An 11970-nucleotide genomic window follows, 5' to 3' on the forward strand; every position below is an offset into this window, starting at 1 on the left:
ACCCTAGATATGAGCTTGATGAGGAATTGGTGGACACACACTACCTACAAACACAACAAACTATACATTTTTGGTATTTTGGTTAGTTAATAATGAAAAACAAAGTATGATACAATCAAATTGTGCTTGGTGATCTCTCCCAATGCAAACCCAATGAATGAGGAGGAAGGAGGATGCCAAGGTGTGATCCCAAAACTAATGCACATGATGAGATAGCATGAGGGATCTTAGGGTCAAAATTGGGGTCTTACCCCAACACTTCCTTTGCTGCAGAGAGCAGTGAAAAATAAAAAGATGGATGAGGAACTTAAAGATGACAATAAACATTCCACTTCTTGATGTTATTAAGCAGGTTCCCAAATATGTAAAATTTCTGAAAGAGTTGTGCACACACAAAGGATATTAAAGGAAAATGAAAGAGTGAACATGAGACAAAACGTTTCAACTTTCATTCCACCTATGCATTTATTTGTAAAAGCCAAAATGGGCCAGAATGTTTTGTCTCTCACTCAGACCATGCCCTAAAAGTGAAAAGATTCAGGAAACTTTTCTATTCCACGAACTATTGGGGATACCAAGTTTGAAAATTGCATATTAGATTTAGTTGGTACTGACAAAGGTTTAATCGAGTGTAAAATATCTAAGCTCTGAAAAACACTCCATTTATGCACATAAAAAGCATCCATGTAAATCATACAAAGAACAAGATTTGAGACTAATAACAAATTCTCATTTGTTTTATAGAGCAAGATTTCACACTTTCAACTTTGAAATCAAAATTCAAGCTTTCACATAAGAGTGTTAGCAAATCCAACATCTGTATCACTTGCGTTATATACTATGTCACGAAATGTAAAGCATTGAACTTGTTCTGTTTTGGGCTAACTTAAGTTAAAATCAAATTGATCAATATTAATTTTTCTTATACATAGATGTTTGCAAATTAATCATTCTGATAAATATAAAAATTGCATATTTGAAACAATGACTCTTTAGAACATCTCTCAATATATGTTGAGTTTCTCCATTTAGACCCATTCATCATATGAGATATGAAAATCCTTTTGATCATCTAGAAATACATTTGTATATAATAAAATTATAACAAAAGATAATCATTTAACACTTTACAATTGATTACACAAGAACAAAAATAAATAAAATAATTAATTTAATTATAAAATATTGAAACAGACCATTTAATGAATATCAATGGATTGTTTGTGATAAAGAAAGAAAGAATGTGTAGAATTAGTTGGCAGCACTGCAGATACGTCTAATGATTCCGGCGGATCCTGTTAATGGTTGAATATCTCCCATGTTTATCATAGAAGCTGCAAAATCAGATTTAAAAGCGGTAGGATTTTGGCTGTATTGAGAAACGATAGAATCCGTAGATCCACCGCTGAAAAGAACTTGGTCTGATTGTAGAAGACCCTTCTTTTGAATTAAATTCTTAAAGTAGTTGTTGTCAAAAGAATTTGGTGTGACCAAGTCGAGTGCTGCCAACTTCTGATTGTTTGAAGTGGAACTGGAAGATGGACAACCACGTTGGCGAGTGGTAGCGAATCCAGCATCTATGTCACTTGCATTGTTGTATATCCTATCACGAAATGTAAAGCATTGAGCTTGTCCGATTGTGTGGGCACCTAAGTTAGTTAAAATGAAATTGATTAATATAAGCAAATATGAAAATATGGATGTTTGAAACTAGTAATAAATTTACCAGATAGAGCAACCATGTCTTTGGCAGTGAGACCTTTAATAGTAAATTTAGATATAAGAGTTTGAAGATCGTCGGTAAAGAATGGAAGGTCCGTATTGGCCAAACTTTTGCTTGCCGTAGTAGAATCTCTTCTTCCAAGTTTCACTGTCCATGATGGACCACCTACCTGTAATTGTAAATATGAAATTATTAATATATAGTCATGAAATTATTAATAAGCATGCAATGCAAATTGTAAACTTACAGCGAATGATGCATCACGTGCGGCTACAGCTACTATGTCTGCACAAGACACAACTCCGGGACATACTTTCTCTACCTGTGATTTTGCATTATCAATGACTTGAAATCCTCTTGCTGAGTTAAGATTTGGAAGTGCAGTCTTTTCGCTCTCGATTGTGGTACTGTCATCTAGCAAAATGGATGCATCACAGCCCTGCACAAAGCAGTCATGAAAATGAAGGCGAATGAGAGATGCAGCCATGCGACGCTCTTTAGAGACAGCTGTACGAATGGCAGTTCTAATGGTGGTTAGTGCATCGGGGCATGTAGTGTCGTAAAATGTAGAAGACAACTGTGCATCACATATTGTGGCTAGCAGCACCAATATTGTAACAACAATTCTATAAGCCATGTAAGTGTTGATTGATGATTGAATTTCAGAAAATAATATATGAATGTTAGCAAGATGATTATGAAATGATCGATCATGCATATATATATATATATAGTGTGTGTAATAGAAACTGCGAGAGAATGTTTCATGGTCACTCATGTCCGCTACCTTCAACGCGTTGCACTGCAAAGGTTTGCTAATTCGCTCCTCAACCTTTTCCATATTCACAATTCTGACCAATTCTCCCTTGGTTGGTTGGTTGACAAATAGTATTGTTTCTTGCCACTTCATCATCTCTACGTACATACTTTTCAATATTTTCCTTTGATTTGTATGTCTTAATAGTCAAAATCTATTTTATTATAAACACTATCCCCAACCTAGGTTCTATTTTCTTTTTCGGATAACCTTATTTCAGTATTTTATGGACAATCATACTTTCACATATAGCACCTTGAAACGGAATTGTTTTTTAGAGAACTGCATATTAAACTCCTAAGATTTACTTCAAGAGTTCCGGTTCAGTTTTGAAAAAAAAACGTTTCTTGTAATTTAAATATCCTTTCGATCTCAATTTGTTTATAAGTGAGCATCATAGGTTCTAAATGAGTTTGTCAACGAATTTTCCAAAGACAACGATTTTGAATTCAATAAAAATGTGTCGAACAATTGAACGGTGAGGCATTAATGCGGTATCGAAGTCTTCAGAAGTTTAATTCCCAGGTGGTTTGATACCGTGTTGTTAATCGTTGGCTGAATCGGACGCGGTCAGATGTAACTCTCGTCTCAGATCATATGTGGATTCCGAAGTTGACAAGAAGGTTGGAAACTCATTTATAAGTTGGGAGTTCAGGAGCGGATAATAGAGATGGATGCGAGAGATAGAAAGGCAAGTGCTTGAGGAAGAAGACTATATCGGATGTCCAATGAATTGCTTCACATTCAATAAACATATTTCAATGATTTGTTAGCTGCTTCTTTTTGGGGTAAAAATTGTGTTGAGTCGTATGCTAATGAAGCTAACGGAGCGGAAGGTGGATTGGTTATCCTATGGAAGAAGGGTCTTTTAAGGAAAATTTACTTCATATCCATGCAGTTACACCAACACCCCTATATATTTTTAAAAATACCAAATTTACCCTTGTTGTTTTTAACCAATTTACCATTTCACTTTAACCGTTCAATTGAGACTTTCGAAAATTACACTATTCACCCTCATACCGGAACTCATTGGAAAAGATTTTATGAGAAATTGATGTAATATGTAACACTTACATTTATTTTTCTTTTAAAATGGACGACTGTATCGCGTAATAAAAAATTTATTTTAGAGACACTTTTTAAAATACTCATTTTATTAAATCCGATGATCAGTCAAACGAGTTAAAATCGAAATTGGTATAATTTATAACAATTATGAGAAGGTCTTATGTTGATAATTTCTCACAATGGTTGTCCAAATATTATTATTGTTTTCTTATTATTATGGGTTAAAATTCATTAAAGATAGGCAAGTTTCTTGTAACTTAAATATCATTTCAGCCTCAATTAGTGTATAAGTGAGCATTATATGTTCTAAATGAGCTTGTCAAAGAATTTTGCAAGACAACAATTTTGAATTTAATAAAAATGTGTTAAACCGTTGAACGGTGAGGCATTAATGCGGTATCGAAGTCGTCGGAAGTTTAATTCCTAGGTGGTTGATACTGTGATGTAATTGTTGGATGATTCGGACTGGGTCAGATGTGACTCTCATCTAAGGTCAGATGTGGATTCCGAAGTTAACAAGAAGTTTTTGAAGCTCGTTTAGAATTTAGGGATTTTAGGAGCGGATAATAACATGGTGTTTAAGGAAGAAATATGAAAGATGGACGCGAGAGATAGAGATTGCAAGTGGTTGAGGGAGAAGACTATATCGGGTGTCTAATGAATTCTTTTTCTAAATGAGCTTGTCAACAATTTTCCAAGGATATGATGTTGAATTTAATAAATGTGTTGAATCATGAAGGGTGAGGCATCAATGTGCTATGAAGTCTTCAGAAGTTTAATTCTAAGGTGGTTTGAAATTGTGTTGTTAATCGTTGGATGAATCGGACTGGGTCAGATGTAACTCTCGTCTCAAGTCAGATTGGATTCCGAAGTTGACAAGAAGTTTTGGAAGCTCATTTAGAAGTTAGGGATATTAGGAGCAGATAATAATGAGGTGTATGAGGAAGAAGATGAAAGATAGATGGGAGAGATAGAGAATGCAAGTGCATGAGGGAGAAGACTATATCGGGTGTCCAATGAATTCTTTTTCGGATAACCTTATTTCACTGATTTTATCATATTTTCACATTATATTTACATGTAGAATATGTATTTCTTGGACAACCATACTTTCTAATTCAACATATTGAGACATAAATGTTTTTAGAGAAATTGATGTAATATGTAACACTTCTATTTTTTTTCCAGTTAAAGTGGATGACTGTATCGCGTAATAAAAAAATGATTTTTTAGAGACTTTTTTAAATACTCATTTAATTAAATCCGTTGATCAGTCAAACAAATAAAATCGAATATTGGTATAATTTATAACAATTTATGGGAAAGTCCTATGTTGATAGTTCTCACAATGACTACCCAAATATTATTATTTTTCTTATTATTATGGGTAAAAATTCATTAAAGATAGGCAAGTTTCTTTAACTTAAATATCCTTTTCGCCTCAATTAGTTTATAAGTGAGCATCATAAGTTCTAAATGAGTTTGTCAAAGAATTTCCCAAAGATAACGAATTTGAATTTAATAAAAATGTGTCGAACCATTGAACTGTGAGGCATTAATGCGGTATCGAAGTCTTCGAAAGTTTAATTCCCAGGAGGTTTGATACTGTGTTGTTAATCGTTGGATGAATCGGACTGGTCAGATGTAACTCTCGTCTCAGGTCAGATGGGATACGAAGTTGACAAGAAGTTTGGAAGCTCAGTTAGAATTTAGGAATATTTACATGGACAACCATACTTTCACATATAGCATCTTGAGACAGAATTGTTTTATAGAAATTGATATATATGTAACACTTCTATTTTTTTTTTCTTTAAAGTGGACGATTGTATTGCGTAATAAAAAAATGGAGTTTTTAGAGACTTTTTAAAATACTCACTTTATTAAATCCCATGATCAGTCGTACAAGTGAAAATCGAATATTGATATAATTTATAACAATTTATGAGAAAGTCTTATGTTGATAGTTTCTCACAATGACTGCCCAAATATTATTATGTTTTATTATTATTATGGGTAAAAATTCGTTAAAGATAAGCATGTTTCTTGTAGCTTAAATATCCTTTCAGCCTCAATTAGTTTATAAGTGAGCATCATAGGTTCTAAATGAGCCTTTCAACTAATTTTCCAAAGACAACGGTTTTGAATTTAATAAAAATGTGTCGAACCATTAATCGATGAGGCATTAATGCGGTATCGAAGTCTTCGGAAGTTTAATTCCCAGGTGGTTTAATATGTGTTTTTAATCATTGGATGAAGCAGACTGGGTCAGATGTAACTCTCGTCACAGGTCAGATGTGGATTCCGAAGTTGAAACCAAGTTTTGAAAGCTCATTTAGAAGTTTGGGATTTTAGGAGAGGATGATAATGAGTTGTATGAGGAAGAAATATGAAAGATGGATACGAGAGATAGAGAATGCAACTGCTTGAGGGAGAAGACTACATCGGGTGTCCAATGAGTTCTTTTCCGGATGACCTTATTTCATTGATTTTATCATTTATATTTACATGTAGAAAAAGTATTTCATGGACAACCATACTTTCTCACATAGCATCTTGAGACATAATTGTTTTTAGAGAAATTGATGTAATATGTAACATTTCTATTTTTTTCTTTTAAGTTGACGACTGTATCGCGTAATAAAAAAATTGATTTTTTAGAGACTTTTTTAAATACTCATTTTATTAAATCCGTTGATCAGTCAAACAAAATAAAATCGAATATTGGTATAATTTATAACAATTTATGGGAAAGTCCTATGTTGATAGTTTCTCACAATGACTACCCAAATATTATTATTTTTTCTTATTATTATGGGTAAAAATTCATTAAAGATAGGCAAGTTTCTTTTAACTTAAATATCCTTTTCGCCTCAATTAGTTTATAAGTGAGCATCATAAGTTCTAAATGAGTTTGTCAAAGAATTTCCCAAAGATAACGATTTTGAATTTAATAAAAATGTGTCGAACCATTGAACGGTGAGGCATTAATGCGGTATCGAAGTCTTCGGAAGTTTAATTCCCATGTGGTTTGATACTGTGTTGTTAATCGTTGGATGAATCGGACTGGGTCAGATGTAACTCTCGTCTCAGGTCAGATGTGGATTACGAAGTTGACAAGAAGTTTTGGAAGCTCAGTTAGAATTTAGGAATATTTACATGGACAACCATACTTTCACATATAGCATCTTGAGACAGAATTGTTTTTATAGAAATTGATATAATATGTAACACTTCTATTTTTTTTTCTCTTTTAAAGTGGACGATTGTATTGCGTAATAAAAAAATGGAGTTTTTAGAGACTTTTTAAAATACTCACTTTATTAAATCCCATGATCAGTCGTACAAGTGAAAATCGAATATTGATATAATTTATAACAATTTATGAGAAAGTCTTATGTTGATAGTTTCTCACAATGACTGCCCAAATATTATTATTGTTTTATTATTATTATGGGTAAAAATTCGTTAAAGATAAGCATGTTTCTTGTAGCTTAAATATCCTTTCAGCCTCAATTAGTTTATAAGTGAGCATCATAGGTTCTAAATGAGCCTTTCAACTAATTTTCCAAAGACAACGGTTTTGAATTTAATAAAAATGTGTCGAACCATTAATCGATGAGGCATTAATGCGGTATCGAAGTCTTCGGAAGTTTAATTCCCAGGTGGTTTAATATTGTGTTTTTAATCATTGGATGAAGCAGACTGGGTCAGATGTAACTCTCGTCACAGGTCAGATGTGGATTCCGAAGTTGAAACCAAGTTTTGAAAGCTCATTTAGAAGTTTGGGATTTTAGGAGAGGATGATAATGAGTTGTATGAGGAAGAAATATGAAAGATGGATACGAGAGATAGAGAATGCAACTGCTTGAGGGAGAAGACTACATCGGGTGTCCAATGAGTTATTTTCGGATGACCTTATTTCATTGATTTTATCATTTATATTTACATGTAGAAAAAGTATTTCATGGACAACCATACTTTCTCACATAGCATCTTGAGACATAATTGTTTTTAGAGAAATTGATGTAATATGTAACATTTCTATTTTTTCTTTTAAAGTTGACGACTGTATCGCGTAATAAAAAAATTGATTTTTTAGAGACTTTTTTAAATACTCATTTTATTAAATCCGTTGATCAGTCAAACAAAATAAAATCGAATATTGGTATAATTTATAACAATTTATGGGAAAGTCCTATGTTGATAGTTTCTCACAATGACTACCCAAATATTATTATTTTTTCTTATTATTATGGGTAAAAATTCATTAAAGATAGGCAAGTTTCTTTTAACTTAAATATCCTTTTCGCCTCAATTAGTTTATAAGTGAGCATCATAAGTTCTAAATGAGTTTGTCAAAGAATTTCCCAAAGATAACGATTTTGAATTTAATAAAAATGTGTCGAACCATTGAACGGTGAGGCATTAATGCGGTATCGAAGTCTTCGGAAGTTTAATTCCCATGTGGTTTGATACTGTGTTGTTAATCGTTGGATGAATCGGACTGGGTCAGATGTAACTCTCGTCTCAGGTCAGATGTGGATTACGAAGTTGACAAGAAGTTTTGGAAGCTCAGTTAGAATTTCGGAATTTTAGGAGCTGATAATAATGAGGTGTATGAGATAGAAATATGAAAGATGGACGCGAGAGATAGAGATTGCAAGTGGTTGAGGGAGAAGACTATATCGGGTCTCCAATGAATACTTTTTCGGATAACCTTATTTCATTGATTTTATTATATTTTCACATTTATATTTACATGTAGAAAAAGTATTTCATGGACCACCATACTTTCTCATATAGCATCTTGAGACATAATTGTTTTTAGAGTAATTGATGTAATACGTAACACTTTTTTCTTTTTTCTTTTAAAGTAGACGACTGTATCGCGTGATAAAAAATTTGATTTTTTAGAGACTTTTTTAAATACTCATTTTATTAAATCCGATGACCAATCAAACAAATTAAAATCGAATATTGGTATAATTTATAACAATTTATGAGAAAGTCTTCTCTTGATAGTTTCTCACAATGACTGCCAAAATATTATTATTGTTTTCGTATTATTATGGGTAAAAATCCGTTAAAGATAGGCAAGTTTCGTGTATCTTAAATATCCTTCCAGTCTCAGTTAGTTTTCAAGTGAGCATCATAGGTTCTTAATGAGCTTGTCAACTAATTTTCCAAAGACAACGATTTTGAATTTGATAAAAATGTGTCGAACCATTGAACCGTGAGGCATTAATGTTGTATCGAAGTCTTCGGAAGGTTAATTTTAAGGTGGTTTGAAGTGTGTTGTTAATCATTGGATGAATCGAATTGGGTCAGATGTAACTCTCGTCTCAGGTCAGATGTGGATTACGAAGTTGACAAGAAGTTTTGAAGCTCATTTAGAAGTTAGGTATTTTAGGGGAAGATACTAATGAGGTGTATGAGAAAGAAATATGAAAGATGGATGCGAGAGATAGAGAATGCAAATGCATGAGGGAGAAGACAATATCGGGTGTCCAATGAATTCTTTTTTGGATAACCTTATTTCATTGATTTTATCATATATTCACATTTATATTTACATGTAGAAAATGTATTTCTTGGACAACCATACTTTCTCATTCAGCATATTAAGACATAACTGTTTTAGAGAAATTGATGTAATATGTAACACTTCTATTTTTTTTCATTTAAAGTGGATGACTGTATCGCATAATAAAAAATTGATTTTTAGAGACTTTTTAAAATACTCATTTTATTAAATCCGATGATCAGTCAAACAAGTTAAAATCAAATATTGGTATTATTTATAACAATTTATGAGAAAGTCTTATGTTGATAATTTCTCACAATGACTGCCCAAATATTATTATTTTTTCTTATTATTATGGGTAAAAATTCCTTAAAGATAGGCAAGTTTCTTGTAACTTAAATATCCTTTCAGTCGCAATTAGTTTATAAGTGAGCATCATAAGTTCTAACTGAGCTTGTCTACGAATTTTCCAAAGACAACGATTTTGAATTTTAAAAAAACGTATCTTAAATATTGGTAAAAATTCGTTAAAGATGGGCATGTTTCTTGTATCTTAAATATCCTTTAGCCTCAATTAGTTTATAAGTGAGCATTATAGGTTCTAAATGAGCTTGTCAACAAATTTTCCAAAGAGAATGATTTTGAATGTAATAAAAATTTGTCGAACCATTGAACGGTGAGGCATTAATGTGGTATCAAAGTCTTCGGAAGTTTAATTCCCGTGTGGTTTGATACTGTGTTGTTAATCGTTGGATGAATTGAACTGGGTCAGATGTAACTCTCGTCTCTAGTCAGATGTGGATTTCGAAGTTGACAAGAAGTTTTGGAAGCTCATTTCGAAGTTAGGGATTTTAGGAGCAGATAATAATGAGGTGTATGAGGAAGAAATATGAAAGATGGATGCGGGAGATAGAGAATGCAAGTGCTTGAGGGAGAAGACTATATCGCGTGTCCAATGAATTATTTTTTGGATAACCTTATTTCATTGATTTTCAAATATTTTCACATTTATATTTACATGGACAACCATACTTTCACATATAGCATCTTGAGACAGAATTGTTTTTATAGAAATTGATATAATATGTAACACTTCTATTTTTTTTTCTCTTTTAAAGTGGACGATTGTATTGCGTAATAAAAAAATGGATTTTTTTAGAGACTTTTTAAAATACTCATTTTATTAAATCCCATGATCAGTCGTAAAGTGAAAATCGAATATTGATATAATTTATAACAATTTATGAGAAAGTCTTATGTTGATAGTTTCTCACAATGACTGCCCAAATATTATTATTGTTTTATTATTATTATGGGTAAAAATTCGTTAAAGATAAGCATGTTTCTTGTAGCTTAAATATCCTTTCAGCCTCAATTAGTTTATAAGTGAGCATCATAGGTTCTAAATTAGCCTTTCAACTAATTTTCCAAATACAACGGTTTTGAATTTAATAAAAATGTGTCGAACCATTAATCGATGAGGCATTAATGCGGTATCGAAGTCTTCGGAAGTTTAATTCCCAGGTGGTTTAATACTGTGTTTTTAATCATTGGATGAAGCAGACTGGGTCAGATGTAACTCTCGTCACAGGTCAGATGTGGATTCCGAAGTTGAAACCAAGTTTTATAAGCTCATTTAGAAGTTTGCGATTTTAGGAGAGGATGATAATGAGTTGTATGAGGAAGAAATATGAAAGATGGATACGAGAGATAGAGAATGAAACTGCTTGAGGGTGAAGACTACATCGGGTGTCCAATGAGTTATTTTTCGGATGACCTTATTTCATTGATTTTATCATATTTTCACATTTATATTTACATGTAGAAAAAGTATTTCATGGACAACCATACTTTCTCACATAGCATCTTGAGACATAATTGTTTTTAGAGAAATTGATGTAATATGTAACATTTCTATTTTTTTCTTTTAAAGTTGACGACTGTATCGCGTAATAAAAAAATTGATTTTTTAGAGACTTTTTTAAATACTCATTTTATTAAATCCGTTGATCAGTCAAACAAAATAAAATCGAATATTGGTATAATTTATAACAATTTATGGGAAAGTCCTATGTTGATAGTTTCTCACAATGACTACCCAAATATTATTATTTTTTCTTATTATTATGGGTAAAAATTCATTAAAGATAGGCAAGTTTCTTTTAACTTAAATATCCTTTTTGCCTCAATTAGTTTATAAGTGAGCATCATAAGTTCTAAATGAGCTTGTCAAAGAATTTCCCAAAGATAACGATTTTGAATTTAATAAAAATGTGTCGAACCATTGAACGGTGAGGCATTAATGCGGTATCGAAGTCTTCGGAAGTTTAATTCCCATGTGGTTTGATACTGTGTTGTTAATCGTTGGATGAATCGGACTGGGTCAGGTGTAACTCTCGTCTCAGGTCAGATGTGGATTACGAAGTTGACAAGAAGTTTTGGAAGCTCAGTTAGAATTTCGGAATTTTATGAGCTGATAATAATGAGGTGTATGAGATAGAAATATGAAAGATGGACGCGAGAGATAGAGATTGCAAGTGGTTGAGGGAGAAGACTATATCGGGTGTCCAATGAATTCTTTTTCAGATGACCTTATTTAATTGATTTTATCATATTTTCACATTTATATTTACATGTAGAAAAAGTATTTCATGGACAACCATACTTTCACATATAGCATCTTGAGACAAATTATTTTTAGAGAAATTTTCGTAATATGTAACACTTCTATTTTTTTTCTTTTAAAGTGGACGAATGTAACGCGTAAAGTGCCTATTGACATCATTATATACACATGTCCAAACTAAAAATATCAAATGGACTTGTTATACA

General features: G+C 32.2%; 1 protein-coding gene across 1 annotated transcript; it reads right to left on the minus strand.

Moving 5' to 3' along the window:
• Positions 1 to 991: 991 nt before the first annotated feature.
• LOC127112042 (lignin-forming anionic peroxidase) lies at positions 992 to 2406 on the minus strand. Its single transcript, XM_051046236.1, has 3 exons — positions 1971 to 2406; positions 1727 to 1892; positions 992 to 1649 (listed from the first exon to the last, which is right to left on the minus strand). Exons 1-3 carry the CDS (start codon positions 2358 to 2360, stop codon positions 1252 to 1254), a joined length of 954 nt encoding a protein of 317 aa, XP_050902193.1. The 5' UTR covers positions 2361 to 2406; the 3' UTR covers positions 992 to 1251.
• Positions 2407 to 11970: the final 9564 nt, after the last annotated feature.

Source organism: Lathyrus oleraceus, unplaced genomic scaffold (assembly GCF_024323335.1).
Source record: "Lathyrus oleraceus cultivar Zhongwan6 unplaced genomic scaffold, CAAS_Psat_ZW6_1.0 chrUn0023, whole genome shotgun sequence".
Classification (NCBI taxonomy): domain Eukaryota; kingdom Viridiplantae; phylum Streptophyta; class Magnoliopsida; order Fabales; family Fabaceae; genus Lathyrus; species Lathyrus oleraceus.

What these genes read in the sequence shown, in the direction of transcription:
- LOC127112042 (XM_051046236.1), bottom strand. Translation starts at nt 2,360, where the DNA reads ATGGCTTATAGAATTGTTGTTACAATATTGGTGCTGCTAGCCACAATA. An exon ending in CACGTGATGCATCATTCGCT is followed by an intron (nt 1,893 to 1,970) that starts GTAAGTTTACAA and finishes TTACAATTACAG; the next exon opens with GTAGGTGGTCCATCATGGAC. An exon ending in AGACATGGTTGCTCTATCTG is followed by an intron (nt 1,650 to 1,726) that starts GTAAATTTATTA and finishes TAACTAACTTAG; the next exon opens with GTGCCCACACAATCGGACAA.